Raw genomic sequence first — 25,472 nt, forward strand, 5'->3', positions numbered from 1 at the left:
TCGAAGACAGGATTGCAATATATTCATCATTCAACTTTACTTATCTTTTATATTCCTATTATGACTTGAAGAATAGCACAAGTGTTTGTTCTTATACTTTTTAAGGTGCTGAAACTGTTAATTTGTTAAATAGTATTTAAAATAACCATGACTTTCGCCACACTGTTTTGGGATTATTTTAATGTTACTATACTAAGAGTGCCGCAAAATGTAAGAAACCTGAAGCCCCTCCGCATTTCTGCGAATAATTCCTTTTATGGAAATTCACTCTGTACCTAGCACTTTACTAACCATTGCCTTTCTAATCTTCACAAATTTATAACATAGGTACTATAATTATCCTCGTTTCCAGGATGAGGAAATTGGGATTTACAGAAGTTGCCAAAAGAGCCATCTCTCGAAATCAGGAAAGCTAATTGCCTCTCCTGAGCTCTGAGTCAATCTCGACGATGCCCTCTAGCTGCGGCTTCGAGGGTAAGCGCCTAGTCGGCCGTCTGGGCTCTAACCCTCCCCGTCTCCCACCTCCTTTCCTGCCCCAAGACCGCCTTTCCAAGCACATGGAGTAGACGCCCGGCCGGGCCGGCTGCACTGCGCATGCTCGGCCGCAGAGCACGACGGGAAAGGGGCAGGGCCTGAGAGACCGTTTCGCGTCGAAGTTCGTTTGAGAAACGTCGCGCGGCGAGCGTACCTGAAAGAAACTGGTAAGCTTCCTTAAGCGGCTGTGGTGCCGGTCTTTATGCCCGTACTTTACCGGAGAAGGGCTGAGAGTTTCGGCACTCGGAGGGAGGATGAGGCGTGGGGGAGGGCCGGGGTTCTAGGTGCCCGGCCCTGCGTGCAGATGCCGCCATATGGGGGTCGGGAATTCAGGGTCAGGCCCCTGGATTGTACTTGTGGTCTCCTTTAACCTTGCCCTCGAGAGTCGGGTCGTCGTTGCCTCCCGGTTTCCAGCGTTTCTCGCCGCCCACTGCTCCTGCGCCGTAACTGGGCTTTCAGTTTTTGGTCTCTCTCCGCGGCTTCCGTTTCTAAAACGTTGACTTGATCACACTTGTAGATCTCCTTCGTTAAGCAACGATGCTTTCAAACTTAAAAAAAATCTTAGGACTTCTTTTGCAAAAAGAAGTGCAAGGAATCTTAGCTAAAAGAGATGTTTACCGTAAAAGTTTGGCTTGTGATAAATTCATATTTGTAATGGGAATTAGATGAAGGTGCCATCTTTATCACTTTTTCAGTATTTTGCTTTAGTGCACAGGATTGAAAGTATCTTGGTTTGCATGGACTGGTGTTTGCAAATGGTGACATTTTTAGCTTTCTCAAGATGCAGTCTCATCATACTTTTCAGTTAATCTGAACTGAAAGCTTGGAAGTGGGTGAGTGGAGAATTTCCTCTTTAAGAGTTGACTCCCTAATAACATTTGACGATAGCTTGTGTTTCTCATTAGAAATATGTAAGACAAGAAGCCTCCGAAATTTGTAACAGGAACTATATTACACTTAGCCCTGTCGGAATCAGGACTACAACACTTCGCCCATTTAACTCTAGGCTGAGGCAAGAGCAGCACTGTAGATGCCCTTGCTAAAATGGTGAATTCGCTTCTAGGATTTTCTATGGGTGGTATACAGGTCAGAATCCAAAATGCATACGTGCAAAGCTGTAACCTTCCTCATCAATGACACAGCTACAAGGAATTGAGCTGTATTCACCCAGATGGCAGGAAAAGCTATTTTCTGAAGGTCTCTTGTTAATCTAGCACAAATTAGTGCTTTGGAAGTCTCCAAAATTACTTAACTTTCGGTATGTAACACAGTTAAGTGTATCTCATGGTTTTACTAGTTTTTTTAGAGTAAATTTTTATTTAAAAAGCAAAATACGAATTAAATGTTTTCTGAACTCCCCAAGCTACTAACTTACAAGGTTAAGTTCAAACATCTGATGTTCAAGGACCTTCCTGATGTGACCCATGTCTGCTTTTCCAACTTTATTTCCTTCCACTAGCACTCTTGTATTTTATCTTTATCTTTTTATAGCTCCCATATATTTGTGTTTTTCCACATGCTGTCCCTATACTTGGAATATACCCCATTATTGCTTCTTAGACACCTACTTTAAAACGTAGCTCAAATTTCATCTTCTGGAAGACTGCTTTGACCATCTTCTCTTCCCTCATTTCTGCTTTGTACCTTGTATACATTTACACTGCTGCAGTTATCATACTATGCTAGGCAGTATTATGAGTGTCTGCACATCCTAATTAACTCTGTAACCCCAGTACCTATGTACTTCATGAGTAGTGGGCCTACATGAGCCTACAGAACTACGAATGGGCATTTTAGTTTGGTTTAAAAAGCATTTAGCCTTCCATTCCAGTCTTCCTATCATGCCAGTAAAAGAGCTTGCAGAATTCAACGGAGTAAAACAAATGTTTGCAAAGTGTAATGCATGAAGAAGTAGCTGTAAAGCAAAGAAATTAGTATACCTGCTTCTGGATGCTTACAATTAATCATTGTATTTTTACTTTGGTCCATACCACACCATCTTAATTACTATGGCCTTTTTGGAAGTCCTCCAACTTTTTTCTTGAGATTGTAAAGACTGTCTAGGTTGTGTATGTTTTATATACGTTATAATCATCTTGCAAGTTCCACAAAAACTCCTACTGGGATTTTGATCTGTAGCTCAATTTGGGGAAAACTGACATAAAACTTTTGAGTCAGTGAGCATGCTGTATCTATTTAGATCTTCCTTAATTTCTCTCAGCATTGTTTTGTTTTCAGTCTAGAGATTGTGACATAGCTCATTACCTTTATCCCTGTATTTGATGTTTTATGATGTTATAGAAAATAGTTATTTCAAATTTTTAATTTTCTAATTGTTCTAGTACAAATAAATATAATTGATTTTTTAATATTGACCTTGCTAAATTTACTTAAATTTCAGCAGTTATTTGGAGATTCTTTTGGATTTTCTATGTATACATGCCATCTATAAATAATAACAATTTTACTTATTTCTTTTCAAGATTTTTTTTCTTGCATTATTAACCTGGCTGGAATCTCTAGTACAGTGGTGAAGAGAATTGATAAGAGAGGAGATTTTAAACTAGTGTCCTTGTACTATCCTGTGATTCTGCTAAATTCACTTATTCTAGTAGTATTTATTGGGATAGAGTGAGAGGAAGAGGAGATTCCTCAGGGTTTCCTATATGCACGATCATGCTATCTACAAATACAATTTGTTTACTTCTTCCTTTTCTAATCTTTATGCCAAATTTCCTTTGAGTACTTCTCTTGAGCTTCAAGAATTTCCTTCAGCATTTCTACAGTGTAGGTTTGTTGGTGATAAATTCTCACCATTTTCATTTATCTGAAAATGTCCTTATTTCACCTTTATTTTTGAAGGATATTATTTACTGACCATAGAATTTTAGATAGTTCCTCCACTTCCCCCAAGCATTTTAAAAATATTCCATTGGACTTCACTGTTTCTGACAGGAAGACAACTTTCATTCTTATTTTTGTTACCCTGTGTGTTAATGTCCTTTTTCTCTATCTGCTTTTAAGATTTTCTTTTTATCTTTGGTTTTCACCAGTGTGACTATGATGTGCATAGTTGTGTTTTCCTTTATAGTTATCTTATTTGTTATTCATAGAGCTTCTTGATTCATGTGATTTGATATTTTTGTTCATTTTGGGGAAATTATCCAGCCAGTATTTCTTCAGATATTGCTTCTGTTGCATTGTCTGTTTTCTATTATTTTGAGACTCTTTTTGCATGTATATCAGACCTTTTTGCTGTCCCACATGTTGCCTGCATTATTTGTATTTTTATCTTTTTATGCATCAGTCTGACTACTTCCACTAACCTGTCTTCTATTTCACTGTTATAATTAAATTCATCTATTGAATTCTTAATTTCCGTATTTTATCCAATTCTCAAATTTCCATGACTTTTTTTTAATTTATCGCGGAACTCTGCTGAACTTTTCCATCTTTTTCTCTATTAGACACATCAAAGGGGAAGGGTGTAGCTCAGTGACAGAGTGCATGCCTGGCACGCACAAGGCCCTGGGTTCAATCCCCAGTACCTCCATCAAATAAATAAATTCCTAATTACCTCCCCCCAAAAAACAACAACAACAAAAACACATCAAAGTCCTCACCTGATAACACCAATATGAGTCACCTGTAGGTCTGTTTCTACTGTCTTTTTTTTCCTCTTGGTTTTCAGTCTTGTTTGGGGGCATGGGGTGGCAAGGGGAGTTTGCCCCAAAGATTTTTATACTGGACATTGTGGTTGGAAATCTTTAGAGACTCCTCCAGAGACGGCTGCATTTCATTTTGGCAGGCAGATAGTACTAGCAGATTACATTGATCCTGTTGAGGGATCCTGTTAGGCATTGATTGCTAGGGCTGATCTATTTGGGTTTGCCCTTCAAGGAAGTAGTCTTTTCTGCTGCAGTGTGGTGGCCCTTACTCTTAGGGCACGGCTCCCCAAGTCTCAAGTGAAAGTCCCCTCTTCCTTAGCTGGGCTTAAATTTCAGCTGTTCTTAGTGTTGCAAAGCTACTATAATCTCTTTTCAGGTCTTTAATCTCCCACCTGCTATTTTCTGCTAGGTTTTTTTGGAGTCTTGGTCTGTAGATGTGCAGTTTTGGAGTCAGCTAATGGGAGGGGGGGATATTTGTATGCAGATTTGGGGCTTATTGCTCTGAGGTTCTCTCCTCTCCCAGATTGTGCCTTTTTCGTTCTAACAACTTAGGCAACTCAGAACTCCTGCCTCCTTAGGTCACTATGCTGCTAGTTTCTGCTTAGGCTTTTTCCTCTATCCTGGCAAGTGCCCTCAGGGAAAAGCCTGTCAGTTTTCTGATTGTTTCGGGAGGATTTAGCATGCTTAAAGCTACTTTGTTATGCCTAGTTTTATCAGCTTTATTTTTAATTCTTGCCAATCTGGTAAAATCTGGAGCTGAGTTGGTTTAGAAGCTGAGTAAAATTTGAATAGGCAAAAAAATGACTTTGCATGAGGAGAACACTATAAGCACAAGTATAGTGGGAGGAATTAAAGTGAAGCAATTTGAAACATCAACTTTGATGTAATAAAATTTGTATTTAAGGAAAGACAAAAAATTTTAAGCGTGAAATTCTTTTTCTCTTTGGGCCTCTTCCCTCCCTCTTTAGTGTGCAGTGTTACCTATACATTGTACATTAACCAGACCTCCTCAAAGGTGGGAATGCCTGCTGGACTGTAAGGATCAATTTTTCCCCCTTTCTTCTGAGGCTAGCAATATAACTTGTTAAAAGATTAGCATTCTTTCCCAGCTCTGTAAGAGACCTTGGTGATTTGCTGCTCGCTTTGTATGTGCTTACCTGGATTGTGTGTCTTTGATAAACTTTATGTAAAATGTCAGTATCTCATTTTGATATATGATCCCTTGTCTCAAAAATGTACATGATTGTGCCTTCAACTTCTAACAGGTGAAGCAGTCCTCACAGCTTTCTGAGAGATTATCTCCCAGGTTATAAATCCTCAGATTGGCTCAAATAAAATTCTCTTTCTTAGATTGACTATTGATTAATTTTACATCAACAGGTTTATGTATATAGTATTGTACTATTTTTCTAGGAGGAAAGTGTCTGTATTCCAGCTAGAGATTTGTTTGTGTGTCCAGAAGTTATTCCTTATAACTTGCAATTTCTTTTTGTTTTTATTGAAGTAGTTGATTTACAATGTTTACATTTGTGTTAGTTTCAAGTATACAGCAAAGTGATTCAGTAAAATACATTTTTCAGATTATTTTCCATTATAGGTTGTTGCAAGATATTGACTATAGTTCCCTGTGCTATACAGTAAATCCTTGTTGCTTATCTATTTTATGTATAGAGGTTTGTATCTGTTAGTCCCATACTCCTAGTTTATCTCCTCCCTTCCTTTTCCCCTTTGGTAACCATGTGTTTGTTTTCTGTGTCTGGGAGTCTGTTGCTGTTTTGTATACAGATTCATTTGTATTTTTAGATTACACTTACAAGTGATATCATACAATTTTTCTTTCTCTGCCTTGCTTACTTCACTTGGTATGATATTCTGTAGTTCCAGCCATGTTGCTACAAATGGCAATATTTTGTTTTTATGGCTGAGTAGTGTTCTGTTGTACATATATTCCACATCTTCTTAAACCAGTCATTTGTTGATGGACACTTGGGTTTTTGTGAATAGTGCAGCTATGAACATTGAAGTTCATGCATCTTTTTGAATTAGAGTTTTCTCCAGATAGATGCCCAGGAGTGGGATTCCTGTCTATATGTTTTGGAAATTAAGCCCTTGTTGGTATTTTCTCCCAACTGTAGGTTGTCTTTTCGTTTTTGTGGTTTCCTTTGCTATGCAAAAGCTTGTGAGTGATTATGTCTCATTTATTTTTGCTTTTATTTGTTTTGCCTTTGGAGACTGATCTAAGAAGATATTTCTATGATTTATGTCTGAGAATGTTTTGCCAATGTTCTCTTCTAGGAGTTTTATAGTATCATATCTTATATTTGGGTCCACATTTTGAGTTTATTTTTGTATGTGGTGTGAGGGAGTGTTCTAATTTCATTGATTTACAGCTTTCCCAACACCGCTTGCTGAAAAGACTGTCTTTTCTCCATTGTATGTTTTTGCCTCCTTTGTTATAGATTAATTGACCATAGGTGTGTGGGTTTATTTCTCTGTTCTGTTCCATTGATCTCTATGTCTGTTTTTGTGCCAGTACCATGCTGTTTTGATTACTGTAGCTTGTCATATAGTCTGAAGTCTGGAAGGGTTATGCCTTCAGCTTTGTTCTTTCTCTTTTACAGTTCCATGTAAATTTTAGGATTATCTGTTCTGGTTCTGTGAAAAGTATCATAGGTATTTTGATAGGAATCGCGTTGTATCTGTAGATTGAGTTAGGTAGTATGGCAGTTTTAAAATATTAATTCTTATCCAAGAACAAAGGGTATCTTTCCATTTCTTTAGATCGTCTTCAGTTGCTTTTTACAGTGTTTTATAGTTTTCAGCATATAGATCTTCCACCTCTTGTAAATTTATTCCAATTTTTTTTTTTTTGGAATAATTTTGGAAGAGATTTTGTTTGTTTGTTTTTTAACTTTCTCTTTCTGATACTCATGTTTTACTATAAAAATAAATGTGAATTTTGTTTTCTGCTCCATCATATAGCTCTCTATGGTTTAAACTAAAATGTTTTAAATTACTTGTTGCCAAGTAGTATTAACCAGCGGGAACCATGTTTCTCTTATTACTGTTAATAGTCTCCAACACATCTGTAGTTTAGCCCCAGTTTGGAAAGATGGGTGGGACTATATTAAAAAGAGATCTCTAGAACATATTTTACTCCTATGTTATTTGAAAAGGAAGTAATTTATTATTCATATATGTCTCTCTTTTTGTTTCTTTAGTAGCTAAAGAAATGTTATATACCATTTTCCTCTGCCTCAGAAATATATTTTAGATTACTTACATTTTCAGAGTACTTTCTATTCTTTGCCTGTGTGATGACTGACATGTTTGAAGGGATTCCAAGATGCCAGAACTCATAGATGTTTTATTTTTAATTAATGTTTAGACTTGCATAGCATATTTACTTTCAGGTGAAGGGAATCTACTTAATGACAGTCTAGTAGTTAATTTCCTGTGAGTTTCGCTTTGCTGGTTGTATGTAATGCTCAGATGGGTTGAGCGAGGCCGTATCAGCTCTATTGCACTTCACAGTTAGGCTTTATTTAATTTTCTGCCTTGTTGATAGAGGCTTTCAGTAAAAGCTGAGTTAAAGATTAGGGTGAGGTAGGTGATTAAGCCCCAACCTCAAAAATAAAAGATAATAGCAGAATTTGGGGGTCTTTCGTGTACTAACTCAGATAAACCATAGACCTGGAATTACTGCAGTAAGAACTTTGACTTAACCATATCTGTTTTAGTTATCCCCTACCCTCCATAATCATTAATTGTAAAGCCCTTTTTTAAAAAGTGTACCCATTTTTATTGGAGGTGATATAAGAAGGGGAATCCTGGACACTTGTACTCTGCAGCCAAACTAGGATGGCAGGAAGAGAAAGAGTTCCATAGGATTTAGAATTGGAGGTGGCAGCTACCAGAAAAACGGAAAATAGACCTCAATTAAAGAAGGACACAAGGAATGAGTCTGTCCTTGAAAAAGAGGCCATGGGGCCGAACAATCAAAAGACTCCTATAGTTCCTCAAAAGTTACAAAGTGGTATTCTTTTTTAAGCTTGAATGCTCAGCAATCTTTTATATTGTGATTTTGGATTTTAGCTATTGTTAAAAAACAAAAATTCAATCTAGTAAATTTGAAGATCTAATTGACTATATTCATGAGTCGGGCAGTATCCCGTCTAGTAAATAGAAGGGCACTCCAAGGAGCTGTACAAAATGGAAGGTTTTTATAGGCAGAAAGAGAGTAGGACAAAGAAACTAAAAGAGTATTTTAGGTAAGGTCACCTTCCTTTAGAGAAAAGCAGAGGAGTCTTAGGCAAATTACCTCACTAGTGCTACCAGGAAATTAACAGACTAATTGACTTAAAATTCCACTCCAGTGAGAGGGTGAAACTGAAGTTAGGTTAGGTGTTTTAAGTCTTGGTGGAACTCAGCACAAGTGATTCCATTTGGGGCTGTTGTTTCTTTTTTAACACTGTTTACCAAAAAGGAATCCATTCATGGAGGGTTGGGGGCATTAAGTAGAGGAAAATAGATTCAAGACATAATTAGAAGGTATATTTGATACAATTTGTTGATTAAATGTAGGGATTTGTGAAGAACAGGAATTTAGGACTACCCTTAGATTTCTGGCTTAGGAAATTGGGTATACACCATAATGCCATTTCCCAAGAAAGGGATGTATGTAAAGCAGGTTTTGGGGGATAATATAAGAGTATAGTTTTAGATCTCTTGAGTTTGCGGGACTTGTCAAACATCCAAGTGGAGAAATTTAAGAGACAATTAGGTATATGAGCTGAGCACAGGCATATGGGGGAAATTAGCCTATAGATAATAGTTGAATCCGAGCTTGTACTCTTAGAGCAAGCAAGAAGAGTTCTGAGGAATTGTGCTCTGGAGGAACACAAATATTTAGAAGCAGGTGAAATAAATGTTTGAGAAGAAAATTGGCAAAGAAGTAGGAGGAGAAATGGGTCTTGGAGTCATGGGATTCAAGGAAGGAGAGAATTTCAAAGAAAGAATAGTCAGAATGTATGTAAATGCTTCTATGGGACGAACCAGTAAGGTGGGGAAGAGGTGTTGAAGATACAAATGATAACCAGCTCTGTAGGAGGGCAGTGGGGTGGTTGGAGAGGTAGTGAGTGTGGGTGATTGAATTAACCTCAGATAGGCAGCTTTACATTTTCTAAGACTTTGTAAGTTAAAAATGAACTTGTGAGAATAAAGATGTTTAAAAGGGCATGGAGCAGGGACCAAGAAAAATAAATAAATAAAATTGTGGGTTTGGTGGTTTTATACTATAGTCAGGCTTAGGGGAACAGAAATGGAGAAAACTAGTCCCAGAAGAAAGCATGGAGGGTTATCTACTGGAGAAGTGTAAAGCAGTGCTATATTGGGGAGTAATGGATGAAGAGAAGGAAGCCAGTATTACTGTGAAAAAAGCGAGCAAGCTGTCTAAAGAACCTTTATGCTTCCAGAAAATTACTACATTTGAAGAGACTACCTTTTAAAAATCAGACTCTTCATCAATTCATATATTATTTTAGGAATCTGGAAACTATTCCCCAAGAAGAAACCCATTAGTTTGGAACTGGAGGATTTTTTTGTATTAGACACTAAGATGAAAGAATCAATGATAGATGGTGAATGTGACAAGGCAGTGGCACCGCAACTGAAGAGGCTAGGTGAAATTAAGACAGAACCCAACAATGCTCAGGTAAATATTTTACCTTATTTTCTTTCTTCTAGAGTAGCTTTAATTATAAATTTTAATTATGCAGATGCTGCTTTATTGGTTGAAAATCTTAATTCTTTACCTTCCCCAAAGCAGTTGACCGAATAATACAGTATGTGCTAAGTGTGATAATGGGTATATGCAAGAATGTGAGAGAATGGACTGTTTGGAAGTGGGTTTGGGGGTTGATAAAAGGATTGCTTAGGGGTATTATGGGCCTAGATGACATTAACACATTTTTGTTTTCATTTTCCTTAAGTTGAAACAATAAATATAACTAATTAAGTGTTTTTATGCTTCTGTCTCTATTAAATAATAGAATTAGTACATTTTAAATTCTTAGAATTTTTTCTTTATTGTTTATCCAGATTAGTTTCATGTTCATTAAACTTTTTTAGACATATCAAATGCTAAAGAACCTGTAAAGGATAAACTAAATCAAGCTGTGTTTTGTAAATTGGGCCCAATTTGCTTAGAATGTTTGTATATGAACCGGCTGAAATTTATAATGAAATGAAAAGTAATTTCATTTTTGATTTATTTTTAGTACTAGGTTTAGAAATAACCAAAAGTAAATCAGTACCAAGTAAGGGTATGATTCCCATTGAGTTGGTGACAGTGGGGAATGTTGTCTATCTAGGAAGTATCTGTTGTTTCTTCAGTAGGTTTCTTGTACTTTCAAAGACATAGATCCAGTTTCGGTAGATTGCCTGCTGCTCTGAAAAAATCGTCCTTTGTAAGACTCATTCAGCCCAATCTAACAATTTTTGTGGGGTTTTTTGTTTTGTTTTGTTTTGTTTGTTTACTTTTTTATTGAAGTATAGTCAGTTTACAATGTTGTGTCCATTTCTAGTGTACAGCATCAATTTCTGTGTTTAAGGTCTTTATGAAGACAGCTGTTAGTGATTAGAACAAGGAGGGATAATAGGTGTCATTATTGAGTGTTTCTATTCTCTGTTTGTAGTAGCTACTGAGGGACTGTGTTAACAAAATTTATAAAGTCATATCTAGGTACTATAAAAATATTATAGTACTTGATTGGTGTTATCAGCCAAAAGTCACCAAAAGAGGAGTGCTTACTTATGTACTACGGTTCAGTTCAATTATACAATTCACTGAACAGATATGAGCATAATATATCATTTTCTGTTGATTGACTGGTTGGTATCATTATTTTCTACTCTCTTTTAGGAGTATTGTCAAGCCCAACAGCCCAAAACTCAGGAGAATGAACTGAAAATAAACACTACGTTTTCAGACAGTGGTAATAGAATTAAGTTAATCATATTTATTTTGACCAATATTATAGATAACTCAATTTATTCTACTTTTTTAGAATGCCTTTGAATAATGCATTGTTTGTTTTGGGTTTCAAGTCCAAGAGAAGTAACCTGAAAGAATGAATACTTAATTTTATGTAAATATTAATTTTTTTCCTTCCTGTTCTGTGTGTTATAGCTTCTCAGTTGACTACAGGCATGCAGCTTTCTCTGGCATCATCTGGCATGAATAAGATGCTTCCTTCGGTTTCAACCACAGCTATTCAGGTTTCCTGTTCTGGTTGTAAAAAAATACTTCAGAAGGGGCAAACTGCTTATCAGAGGAAAGGATCTACTCAGCTATTCTGCTCCACACCGTGCATCACAGAATACATTTCATCTGCCAGTTCACCAGCTCTTCCCAAGAAAACTTGTTCAAACTGCTCAAAGTATATAATTCTAAATTATGCCCCCTTTTACTTCCCTACATAGATCTCGATCAGAATCTTGGTTGTAATTTCCTACAGTTTCTTTTTTTCTAAAGAAGTAATCACCTTGGTTTAGTGAAAAGAAGCTGCTTCTGCTTTCAGTGACTCTAACTCAGTCTTCAGAAATCATTTTTTGTTTATCAAGAGATTTGCAGAAATTAAAATAATAGGAGTTCTGTTTAATGACTTCTGAAACTTACTTTCCTGTTATTTTTATTTGAAATTCTCTATAAGTGGGGTTATTGCTTACCCATTCTATTTAATTATTTAACTGTATAGGGAGCAGCCTACTAAAAATTAGTCATATGACAGTTATTTTGAATCTTCCAAGGTGTAAAATTATATAATGTTTCTTTTGTAATGGCAAATTAAGTTGTTTAATTCTTTTGAAAAATGGAATGGCCATAGGTAAACATAGATGTATGTATGTAATCTTTTTAAGTTTTCTATGAACTATTATTGGGTCTTTTTTCCTAACTTTTTTCACATATGTAAGGCAATTTAGGTAAGGAGAAAGGAAGTAGTAGTGATTTCATAATGTCCAGAACTTTGAATTCTTATCTTGTTATGTATAAAGGATCAATGCTTTGAGAGTCCTATAGTACTATAATTCTGGTTTGTTAGTTAGTATCCATTAAATGCTAATGTTAACTTTTAAATGTCTTTGTTTCAGAATAAGAAAAAACATAGGCCACCAATTTTGCTACTAAATATAATAAATTCCTTTCAAATAACATCTTGTTCTGGAATCAGGTTGCCATAATCTTGCTTCCTCAGTTTACATTTTGCTACTCAAATTATGACCCTTGAGTAGCTATATCAAGTTCATCTAGGAGCTTGTTAGAAATGCAGAATCTCAGGTCTCACCCAGACGTACTGAATCAGAAGTGCATTTATCCCCAGCTGATTCATATACATGCTAAAGTCTGAAGAGCACTGAGAACTTTTCTTAGTATTCCTATCTGTTTTGTGAAATGTACGTAAGAATTATGATGATTAAATAATATATTTAAGTGATGAGAACAATACTGACATGTAACAAGAACCCAATAAATGTTAGCTATCACTATTGTTCTGTTAACAAACTCAAACCCTTTTCTTTGGTTGCTTCAGCTCCTCATTTGGCTGCTGCTTCAGGAGTTGTTCCTTGCTTCAAGTCTTCCTTCCCAGAACTCTACTTACCTTCCTCTTGTGCTTTTTAAAACCTTTATATACATTGTCCTTTTTCTTTTTTGCTCTGGCTGTATGGCACTCTTTTCAGCATGCTTTCTTTCCCTACAGAATCATAAAACTGGAAGGGACCTTAGAGATCATCCAATCCAAACATTTTCTTTGGTTTTGAGGAAAGTGAGGCCCTGACAAGTTAAGGTCATGTTGCTGTGTTTGGAGTTTACCCATTACACATCTTCAGCAGAGCTCCCAGACAGATTGAAAAGGCTGTAGCAGGAAAGATTAGTGTGTAAGTTGTTCTCTAAGGCAGAGAAATCCAATATGAGCAAAAACACAGAACAAGCTTTACTTCCTTTGGGATAAAAATATTTTGATACAAAATAATATTTTATAGATTGGTGGAAAGGTGATGTAGTGATGCTTAGGTTGGGAGAGAATCCATTGTTCAGAGTAACCTGTGCTTTTTTCAGAACTTTTTATTCCACATTCGTTAGCCTCTTGTATTAATGTATAGTTCTCAAGATTTTAGCTAATTATCTGTTAGCTAATGGGTGAGTTTTTTTAATAGCAGTGATTTAAAATCTGTTTTGTGTCAATGTAGTTTTTATTCTAGTTCATGAACCAAGTGAAAGATAGTTTTGAAAATGACAGTTTAAATCATGTTAGAAAGAGAACTCTTTTTTGAGAGCTTTGAATTTGTGTCATTTCTGTACTTCAGTATGCCAGTTGAAACCAGCCTGAAAGCAATCAACAGAGTTCAAAATAAGCCCATGCACTAGAGCTGTAACACTCATTTGTAGGGAAGTTGTTCAGAACTATGCTCAGCATTTGGTTAATTTTAGGCACTTTCAACAAAATTCTTTTTTTTTTTTTTCTTTTGTAAGGCCTTAGTAGATTAGAAGCTCACAACCTAGTAGACTAGTAACAGTAAAAGCCAGTAAGCATTTTCAGACTTTCATGCTTCTGCCAGCAGTTTCTTCTGCCTTACTTTCCACTTGGCTAATTTCTTGCTGTCTTAAAGGTCTGCCTCAAATATCTTTACCTCTTGTCTATTCCCATACCATTCCTTCTTCTCCTCTTACTACCCCTACCCACCAAGATAATTGTTCCTTGGTCTGTGTTTTCATAGTGTACATAACTCTGAAAGCACTGATTTTAAAATTAATGTTTTTAAAGAACTGATATTGCCCCAGTTAGACTATGAACCTCTTGACATTAGGGACCAGATTATACTCATCTTTATATCCCCAAGGCCTAAACACTGCTTGGTATTCAGTGAATCCTAGAAAAGTTTTTGTCACAACTCAGGTACTGCATCTAGAGCTACTATTTTTTTTTTTTTTTTTTTTTTGATTGAAGTAGAGTTGATTTACAATGTTGTATTTCTGGTGTACAGCATAGTGATTCAGTTATACACACATAACATACTTTTTCACATTCATTCTCATCATAGGTTAGAGCTATATTTTAAACCAGTAAAATGACTAATGTTGTGATATTGAAAATTAACCTGTTACTTTTTGGTGCTACCTGCTTAAAAAGGCAGAAAGATTATAAAACAGACAGTCCCCAACTTACAATGATTCTACTTAATTATTTTTCGACTTTACAGTGGTGCTAAAGTGATACATGTTCAACTAGAAACCTGCTTCGAATTTTAAGTTTTGATCTTTTCCTGTACTAGTGCTGTAGTATTCAGTGTGATATTCTCATGATGCTGGGCAGCGACAGTGAGCCACAGCTCCCAGTCAGCCATGTATCACGAGGGTGAACAACCATACACTTACAACCATTCTGTTTTTCAGGTTCAGTACAGTATTCAGCAAATTACATGAGATATTCATACGATTCATACTATAAAATACAATTTGTGTTAGATGATTTTACCCAACTGTAAGGTAGTATAAGTGTTCTGAGCACCTGTAAGGTAGGCTGGGCTAAGCTGTGATGGTCTGTAGATTAGGTATATTAAATGCAGTTTCAACCTTTGGTGTTTTTAATCTAAGGTGGGTTTATCTGGATGTAACCCCATCTTAAGTCGAGGAAGATCTATATGGTAAAAATTTGTAAATACTGAGGTGTTAAACAGTATTGATTTCAGGAGTTTTTCATCTGGAAGACTTAGACTGAAAGATAGTCTGAGGGTTCTAGGTATCTTGGTATTTCCTGTAGTAACAGTTCTCAAATTTTCTGGTTTCTGCACCCCTTTATACTCTTAAAAGTTTTTGAAGACCCAAAGAGCTTTAGTTTATGTAAATTACACACACACACACACGTGTGTGTGTGTGTGTGTGATGTTAGAAATTAAAGCTGAGGAATTTTTAACCATTTAATTATTAACTCATTTAAAAGTAATAAACTCAGTGCATGTTGACATGAAAAATAGCCTTATTTAAATAGCCTTTTTTAAATAGCCTTTTTAAAAATTCTGTGAGGAGAAATTTTAAGAAAAATTTAGTGGGCATTGTTTTACTAGTTTTGCAAACCGCTTTACTGTATGGCTAGGTTCTCAGACAGTTTCAGAATGCTACCTCTGCATTCAGTTTGTTACAAAATGCTGTTTTGGTTGAAGTCTGAAGAAAGTCTGACCTTACAAATGAGTTATTTGGAAAAGGGAGGAGTGTTTTAATAGCCTTTCAGATATTTTGTGTATGTTCTTTGATACTACATGAGTGGTAGTTTCTTAAAGGTTAGTTGAAATGTGGAATCTGAAACCTTATCAATGAATTTTTTGCATTGTCACATTAAAATTTATTGATCTATTTATATTTTGAATGATTGTTTTACCCATGAATGATTTTTGTTGCATGCTATCATTTGGAAATTACTGGTTCGCTGAGGTATGCAGATCTTCCAGATGTTGTCATATTTCACTATGCAATATTTTAAAAGTCATGTCTAGTTTTTTTGTTTGTTTGTTTGTTTTTAATCACTCATCTCATCAAGAAAGTGTACCTATTGGGAAGCTATCAAGCTGGAGATGGCAGATACAAGTTTTCCAAAATTCTAATTCTCATTGAAAGCTCGGATTTTATCATTGGCAATGACTATTGCCAGTTGTTTTCCTTGAAGTAGCAGTCTTTATTCATTTTTGAGATAACCACCTCTCGATAATAGTTTGTCTGATAGTCATTCTTTCAAGCAAAAATGTATTCCATGAAAAAAGTGGCTAACTCAGGTTATAACTCTGTAATATTTCTACATGGGATTTGCCTTGAGACAACCATCGTACTTCATTGTGCAGGGGAAATACTTTTGCCTCTGTCCCATTTCATCTCACAGAATATTAAAACAATGTACTCAAGGATCAAGTTTTTAATCAATAACTTTTACAGTAAATGCATGGCAGTGAATACCATAAATACTGGTACATTTTGGTGCCACTGTCTTGATTTGTGCTAAATAAGGCTCTGGCAGTTTTACCCACTATTGCTTTTCTTCCCCTCCCAGTTTATTGAGGTAAAATTCATTTAACAAAAACCATTTCAGTATCATTTAGTACATTCTGACAGTGTTGTACAACTGCCACCTCTGTCTAGTTGCAAAACATTTCTGTCATCCCAAAGTAAAATGCCTTATCCCTTAAGCAGTTTCTCCCCATTCCCCTATCTCTGCCCTCCTCAACCCATGGCAACCATCAGTCAGCATTCTGTCTGTGGATTTGTATGTTCGGGATATGTCATATAAATGGAATCATACAACATGTGACCTTTTGTGTCTGGCTTCTTTCCCTTAGCATAATATTTTTAAGTTTCATCCATATTACAGCAGGTAAATCAGTACTTCATTCTTTTTTTTATAGCTGAATAATATACCACAATTTGTTTATTCATTCTTTTGCTAATGAACATTAGAGCTATTGCCATCTTTTGGCTATTGTAAATAATGCTGTTAAGAACTTGCATGTACATGTACTTTTTTGAGTCCTTGTTTTAAATTCTTTGAGGTACATACCTAGGAATTGCAGGGGCCCATCGTTGCTTTTGCACCATCAGTTCAAGTGTAAACAGTGAGAAAGGCAAATAAGATGTTCATATTATGAAAATAGTTTTGATCTTGTGAACCTTCTGAAAGTATCTGGGGAATCCCCAGGGATTTGTAGACCAAGCTTTTAAATCCTCTTGTCTTGTAGGTTCCAAAGTTCATCAGGTATGAGTATGATTTCTCATTGTCATTCTATTATTAGCACCAACTAATACAGGCCAGGTAATCCTCAAAACTGCACTATCAGATGTGTTTATAATCCTTACTTTATAGATGAGGAAATTAATAGTTAGGGAATATAAGTGATTTAACTGTTACTTACTGTAAGTGGTAGAACTAGATAACCAGATTCAAGTTTTCTTATTTAAGGGCTGATGTTACTACTGTTTCACAGTTCTTCAGGTAAATGAAACAACAGGGCAGAGAGTTACTTAAGGGAGTGGTTTAGCTTGTGAAGAGAAAGAAAGAATTACGGTAAAAAAAAAAGTTTAATGGTGACTTTGTTATTTATTTTAGAGATATTTTAAATCTAAAGGATGTAATCAGTGTCCAGCTGGAAGATACTACCTCTAGCAAAACTTTTTGCAGCCAGTCTTGTCTTTCATCATATGAAGAAAAAAGAAAACCATTTGTTACCATATGTACTAATAGCACTGCAGCCAAGTGCAGCATGTGTCAGAAGACTACTGTTGTAAGTTGCCATTTTTCTTAACCTTTAGAGACTCTAATTATTCTTAAATATCAGTTCTTACTGAATCTTTTTTTAAATCCTAGATTCAGTACTTAGTAAAACACCGGAACGTGAGCCACCATAGTCTTTGCAGGAATGCCTGTTTTTCAGAGTTTCACTCTGCTAACAACATCATCATGAACTGTTGTGAGAACTGGAGCTTACTGTTACACTAGCTCTTGTCTGTTTTGTATACTTCAGATGGAAGGACAATCTCATTAGTTCAGAGAGTATTACATCATATAAGCAAGTATGAATAAAGATCTGTTACATAAAGTGAGGACCACTGCATTTAAATTTGAATGCATAGGACTCAAATGAAAAATTGAAGATTGAGTTCCTTCCATTAGTTGGCTTGTGAAAGTTTCCACTTGAGGAAAATGTGAGGGTATAGATTTTAGCACCATTAGGAGTAGATTCAATCGGTAGGATGATGGAGATGAAATAGAAGACTTCTGAACAATTCTTTCTTACATAACAATTCATGATAAATGCTTAAAGAATCTCAGGGTGATCATCTTACCTTGAAGAAAAGGCAGAGGGAAGCTTGTTTATCAACTAGATAGCCAAAATAACAATAGTCTACTGGTAAGATTAAGCCACAAAAAATTTTATCTTTAATTCCATGTATTTAATTCTCACACCTAAGCAAGGTTAAGATGAATCAGGAATGTAACATGCTTTTTCTGAATCAGGAGTCATAGGAGGCCAATGACAAATAATCCCCTGTTGCTGATAAGGAGAGCCTTGGGTGGGTGGCTTTGAGAGCAGAGAAGCTGGCCCTGCTCTGCTAGATTAAGTGGAATGAACACAGTTAGTGGTCTGAGCCCCTTTCATGAGGTGGGCCTATTTTGCTCATTCAGATGATGCTTTAAGATGCAGTTCTAGGGGGAGGGTATAGATCAAGTGGTAGAGTGCATGCTTAGCATGCACAAGGTCCTGGGTTCTATCCCCAGTACCTTTGTTTTTAAAAAAAAAAAAAAAAACACATAAACAAATAAACCTAGTTACCTCCCCCAAAAAACTAATAGAAATTTTTAAAAAAAAAAGAAGACCTAATTCTATCCCTGTAAATTCTTCCTGTAAAAACAAGCAGTTGAAGATGGGAGTCCTAACAAGCCACAATTCAAACAGGTCATTTGTGAGCCACATCTTTTCTATAGCAGAATGCCCATACCAAGAGAGTATCCTGCCTTGGCCCAGAAATGGGAGAATGGAAGGCATGGAACCCTTTGTCTGAAAGCAAGAAATGCCATTCCTTCTTTTCTTTCTCTACCCCTCACACTCAATAAATAGACCTTGTCCAGTTTTTAAGAGCCTGTATTGAGTACTCATTAAGCCTGTGCGATGGGGCAGGGCTGATTTGGCTGGATGTGTTAAAAAGCACCACCTAACTCTGCCTGCTGTATTTAAGATATTGTGTGATAGTAATAATGGAGAAAACCCATATTGTTAGTGAACTATAATCAAGAATTACAGAAATGTTCAAATCTATGAGTCTAAACATTAGGTGGCTTTTTATTTCAAAACGGATTGTTTGGTATAATTGTAATAATTTTGGCTACATTTTCTTAATAGTATATTAGTTAAGTATTAGCTTTCCCATATGAGTAATAAATTAATTATAAATTATACCACTGTTGTTGGTTAATGTTAAATATTGGTGAATTGTATTTCTCAAAATATGAAAATTCATACTAATAAGGGACAAAAATAGCAAATTTCAGAATTACACTCTGGTTTTTGTTTCATTGTTCCTTTGCCTATCCTCTTCTTTCAGAGAAAAAGAAAATCTGTGTAAAATATTTTCATCTGTCTTTGCACTTTGTACCCATAAAAGCAGTTCTATTTCATCATTGCCATCAGTGTTAACTACTTAAGTCCAGGAATGTTGGTTCCTGTTCCACCAGAAACAATTGGTGTTGAACCTCACAGTTTCTATCCTTTACACAGTTACTGCTTACAGAATGTACTGTATTCCAGACCTCTCACTGCTTGTATTCTGCTTTCTTATAATATGCTTGCAATTTTTACCATGAAGTTAGCCTAGAAAACAGTGATTCCTACAGCATGGTGCAATGTATGTTAGGTACCCTTTTCTGGCTCGTCCTTAGCTGTGGAAGGCTTTCCTGAGTTGATGCCTAAGCTGGCATTGAAGAAAGACTTATAAGACTTTTGTTCATTTGTCCAGTTGGCTTTGGTTGCCTAGGGCGGTGAACATCTTTCAAGACCACTTTCTTCATGGCTTGTATATGTATTATTGCTATTAACATATCTGACAAATAATCATAGTTATCCAATAGATTGATTTTCCTTCATTTTAGTTATTATAAACTATAGGTGTCTTTTTTCTGGTTTTTAATTAAGTGCAAAAATGTGACTTTATCATTATTATTTGTAATATTTCAACTAAGAGCAGAGGTAGTATGTTATGTCATATACCAGGAATATGAATATTATTTTACTCTCTCACAGAAACCGGCCAAAACACTTACATCTGTTCTGTGCAAATCATTGAAGCCCTCAGATGAAATGATTGAGACTACCAATGACTTGGGGAAGACAGAGCTTTTCTGCTCTGTTAATTGTTTCTCTGCTTATAGTAAAGCTAAGATGGAATCTTCTACAGGTAATATTTGTTTAGCAGTTATCAGAGGTTTAGTAACGATTGAAGAATATTACTACTTTAATTTATACCTTGATTCATTTCCAAATTAAACTGATAGTCTAAAACTTGTTTCAAAGAAATGTTTTCCAGTATTTTTACTTAAGAGGAAGACTACTACACCACCAGAGAGTTATTATATTTGTAAAGATTGTTGTGTTAGAATAGAGAATCTTGTACTTAGCCCTGCTTTGTAGAAAATAAGTCTATTATATTTTTCACATGAAGTAGAGCTAGTTATAAATACTTTGACGTTCACTAATAGAAGAGAACTGATAATCCAGGGCCAACTATGTATTCCATCAGAGAGCTTCATATTGGACCAGTGGTGCTATTTATATGGACAGTGGAGTGAATTATTTCCCTGGGGCTTATACATCATTCATACTGGCTTATTAGAGAAAACTCTGCAGTACCAGCTTAGAAACCAACCTAGCTCCATTCATATTGAGGTTTATGAATCCTGGAAGAGTTAGAAACGATACCCATTCAGAGATTCTATAATAATCTCTCTTCTGTTCTTCATGGGTAATTTCACAGTAAAGATTTGCTTGACATTTCAAGCAAATAGTATGAAAGGACTGAGAAGTTGTGTGCAAAGGTAGAAGATATGAAATGATGGGAAATGTAAATTATCAGTTTAATGTTGTTATTAATGTTATCCTAAAGAACCTGGCCATCCTTAAGTACTAATAAAAATTACTCTAGTACCCAACAGTACTTAAAGCTATTAGATATTTGCATTATAAGTTGAAATATGTTATTAAACATGTTTTTGGTTGATTGATTCTGCCTGGCTTATAAGAAATCTTTTAATTTTTATCAGTAAATGTTTCTGTGGTGCATGATGCTTCAGTGGATCGCCTTTCTCCAAAGAAAGATACAACTCCAGTTATAAGCAATATAGTATCACTGGCAGATACTCATGATGCCCTGCCCATCATGAACTCTGATGTACTACAAGGTAAAAATTGATGTGAAGACATTTGACATATACACTGTTCGCTGTGCTTGATTAGAATGTAGAATCTGTCTTTATTCTAAGTTTTCTTTTTGTTGCCTGATATGATATAAACAATTATAATTAATGATGCTATGTTATAGATTATGGTAAAGATCTTGAACTTATGCCTTATCTTAACAGGTACAGTTTCTTCAGTAACAGCAAATGTCATTACGGATGTAAGTTTTATTCTTAATGTTTTTGTTACAGTCTTCTTCTTTTTTTAAGCTTTCCTTTTTAAAATATATTTTGTATGTATGTGTGCTTAAGCATATTCGTTCCTGTTTTGATCCTGGAGCTCAAAAAGTAGAGCAGTAAATGCTTTTGATATTCACATTCAATTTCTCAGACCTCAAGTTTGACATGAAATTAATAATACTAAGTTATAAATAATTGTTCATGTTTCCCCCTAGTGGAGCTCATACTGTAACTCACCCATTGATTTTATTGTGTTAGTAGGATGGACATGTTCAATATTTTAATTATTTGAAAACTGTTCAAACAAATATTATTTTCTCATTTTCTTCCAAGATTCCTGAGAGTTCACCGAGTGAATCAAGTAATGGTGTTGCTAATAGTAGTGTGGAACAGCCAAGCCTTTCACTATCACCAGCACTCGGTCAGCATACAAGTGGCTCCAGTATGGATGTACAGAAAGATCATGTGTCAAACCAAGATGCTACATACAGTATGAAATCTATGAAAATTAGTGATGGACTATGTCACCTAAAATTTACGTCCAAAGTACAAAAAGTTAAAGGTAAATCACGAAGTATTAAAAAATCTTGGTGTTCGAATTTTCAGCAATTAGAAAACAGTATTAAAAAGGACATGGTATTCTGTTACTCGTGCCAGTTGTTCTGCCAAAAAAATTTTAGCTGTAGAGGAGAGTCATTTGCAGGCCAGGGAATTTCCAATTGGAAAAAAACTCTGGAAAAATTCAGAAAGCATGAAAAAAGTGAAATGCATTTGAAGTCATTGCAATTTTGGAAGGTATACCAGTTTTGTGATGAAGCTGTTAGTGACAGTGTATCTAATCATTCAAAACAGAGTGAAGGAAATAAGAAGTACCTAAAGCTTATAATTGAAAATATTTTATTTCTTGGAAAGCAGTGCTTACTCTTAAGAGGAAATGACCAGTCTATTTCATCTGTGAATAAAGGCAATTTTTTAGAATTGTTAGAAATTCGAGCAAAAGATAAAGGAGAAGAAATGTTTCAACTTATGAATTCACAAGTTGACTTCTATAATAGTACACAAATTCAAAATGATATTATTGAAATAATAAAGACTGAAATGTTACAAGATATTGTGAATGAGATCAATGTCTCTTCAGCTTTTTCAATAATATGTGATGAGACAGTTGATAATTCCACTAAAGGACAGCTCTCAATTTGTGTAAGATACCCACAAAAAACATCAAAGGCTGTATTAATTAAAGAAAGGTTCTTGGGTTTCATAGATGTTGAAGAGATGACTGGGACCAACTTACATAGGACTATCAAAACCTACCTGCAGCAAATTGGAGTTGATTTGAATAAAATACGAGGCCAGGCCTATGATAGTACCTGTAATTGGAGGGGAAAATTTAATAAAATTGCAGCAGAATTCAAGAAGGAAGAACCAAGAGCTTTATACCTACACTGTTACGCACATTTTTTGGATTTAGCAGTGATTAGGTTTTGTAGAGAAGTAAAAGAGCTCCGAAGTGCTCTAAATACTCTCAGTTCTTTGTTCAACACTATCCATGTATCTGGGGAAATGTCTGCAAATTTTCGAAACATTTATAAGCTAAGTCAAAATAAAACATGCAGGAAACATACATCACAATCATGTTGGACAGTCCATGATCGTACATTACTGTCTGTGATTGAGGATCTTCCAGAGATTATTGAAACACTAGAAGTTCTATCAAGCCATTCTTCAAACACAAGTTTAGCTGATGAACTGGGTGATTTGTTGACATTGGTTTCCAAATTTGAATTTATCTTTTGTTTAAAATTTCTTTATCGGGTACTAAGTGTTACAGGAATTCTTTCCAAAGAGCTTCAGAGTGAAACCATAGATATTTTTTCTTTATCTTCAAAAATAGAAGCAATTTTGGAATGTTTATCCTCTGAAAGAAATGATACCTATTTCAAAACTATGTGGAATGGAGCAGAAGAAATATGTCAAAAAATAACCTGTAAAGGTTTTGAAGTTGAAAGACCTTCATTTCAGAAACGAAGAAAAATTCAGAGAACAATAGACCTTGGCAATTCAGACAGTATGTTTTTCCCTGCCTCAACAGAAGAACAATATAAAGTTAATATTTACTACCAAGGCTTGGATACTATATTACAAAATTTAAAATTATGTTTTTCAGAGTTTGATTATTGTAAAATGAAGCAAATTTCAGAACTGCTGTTTAAATGGGATGAACCATTAAATGAAGCAACAGCCAAAGATGTCCAAGAATTTTATAAACTTGATGCAGACATCATCCCAGAGCTTAGATTTTATCGGCAATATGCAAGGCTCAACTTTGTCATAGATTATGGTTGTATCAACTTCAGCAACCTTGGCTATTTGTTTATTCAGCATGGCCTTCACAATAATATTCCTTGCATATCAGAGCTATTATATATTGCTTTATCTTGGCCAGTTACTTCAGCAAGAATTGAAAACTCATTTTCTACACTGTCTCGTCTTAAAACATATTTATGTCATACCAGGGGACAAAAAAAGCTTAGTGGCCCGGCCCTAATGGCTGTTGAGCAGGAATTGGTAAATACACTGATGGAGCCTGAAAGACTCAATGGAATTGTGGAAAAGTTTATCCTCAGGTAAAAGAAATATAATACTTACTAACTTGAATTTACCTGAAATTTTATATTTCTGTTGCATGTTATAGTTGTTTCAAATTTTTGTCTTCTAAGAAAAAAAGTTTTTTCATCAGAACGTGTAACATTTACTTTGTTCAAAATTCATAAGACACAGAATGATAGACAATGAAAAGTCTCCTTCCCTTTTTAGTATCCAGTTCCCTCTCCCAGGGAACTGCTTTTTGAATATCCTTATGGAGATACTTAATCATAAATGTACTATGTAATGCACAATGTTCTTCAACAACTTGCCTTTTTTAACTTAACATGGTATTTTTGAGATTGTCCCATATAAGAACATGAAGGGTTTCTTGACTTTTTTCTTTAAAAATGCCTAAGTTCTAATTGTATGGATATACCATTAATATATTAGAGCAGTTCCATCTGACAGACATGTTACTTTTTTCCAGCCTTTTACTGTTATAAATAATGCTGCATTTAATAACCTTGTACATAGTTCATGTTGCACATAAGTGAGTTACTATAAGGTAAAAATTTAAATTGAAGTTACTAAGTGAAAAGATTTGCACATTTTTATTTTTGATAGATATTGGCAAATTGCTTTCTGTAAGGATTGTGCCAATTTATAGTCCAGCCAACAATGTGTGAGTGCCTTTTTCCTCAAATCTTTATAAAGTGTTATAAAACATTTTGATCTTTGCCAATGTGTTAGTTGTAATGGCCTTAATCTCTGTGAAGATTAAATCTCAGAATTTTTTATTTTCACTTAAAGAATAAAATTATCTGCTTGAACCATTTGTGTTTCCTTTTCTGTGAAATCTCACATTTAAACATTAAAACTCTAAATATTGATTGGTTTTGGTTGATATAACAGTGAATGACACAATAGGAATTCTTAATACCTACTTTATGAAAACACTGCCTTTTTTCAAGTAATTTCAAAAAAAGGGCTTTTTCTGTCTTTATGCTTTAGAAAAGTTTAGACAGAGGAAATCTATTCCTCAAAGATTTAAGAGTTTAGTGGTAAATTATTTGAGCCTGGGTTTTTTGTTTTTTTTGTTTTTTTTTTTTTGAGAATATTTCTCTGCCCCTTTTCACCTGCAGTTTCTTTCTCTCTCATCAATTTTTATAACTTCTAATTTTTCTAGAAAGAGCACCCATTTCATTGAGTCATTCTTTCAGATGTATTTGCTCAGAGTTGTAGAATGTAGTCTCTTAACTTGTTCTGTATACCTGTACTGACTTTCTTCATTGATCAAACATTTTCTTTATCTTGATTAGGCCAAGGCTGGTGATTTATTTAGTTTTCCATACACATTCTTAGGTTTACTTATCAATCCTTTACTTTTTAAAATTATGATTAGTTTTAACATATAAAAGAGCATAACAATTAACATTTAGTCCTATTAAATTCT

The 25,472-nt window shown here is 35.1% G+C and overlaps 1 protein-coding gene across 1 annotated transcript; it reads left to right on the forward strand.

Annotated features, from left to right (window-relative positions):
* The first annotated feature begins 584 nt into the window (after nucleotides 1-584).
* Nucleotides 585-24,850, forward strand: LOC102503511 (zinc finger MYM-type protein 1). The gene is made up of 9 exons (XM_032495892.1): nucleotides 585-701; nucleotides 9,746-9,915; nucleotides 11,125-11,197; nucleotides 11,392-11,641; nucleotides 17,351-17,525; nucleotides 20,040-20,193; nucleotides 21,056-21,193; nucleotides 21,374-21,411; nucleotides 21,764-24,850. Exons 2-9 carry the CDS (start codon nucleotides 9,820-9,822, stop codon nucleotides 24,059-24,061), a joined length of 3,222 nt encoding a protein of 1,073 aa, XP_032351783.1. The 5' UTR covers nucleotides 585-701; nucleotides 9,746-9,819; the 3' UTR covers nucleotides 24,062-24,850.
* The last annotated feature ends 622 nt before the right edge of the window (nucleotides 24,851-25,472 follow it).

Source organism: Camelus ferus, chromosome 13 (genome assembly GCF_009834535.1).
Source record: "Camelus ferus isolate YT-003-E chromosome 13, BCGSAC_Cfer_1.0, whole genome shotgun sequence".
Taxonomy (NCBI): domain Eukaryota; kingdom Metazoa; phylum Chordata; class Mammalia; order Artiodactyla; family Camelidae; genus Camelus; species Camelus ferus.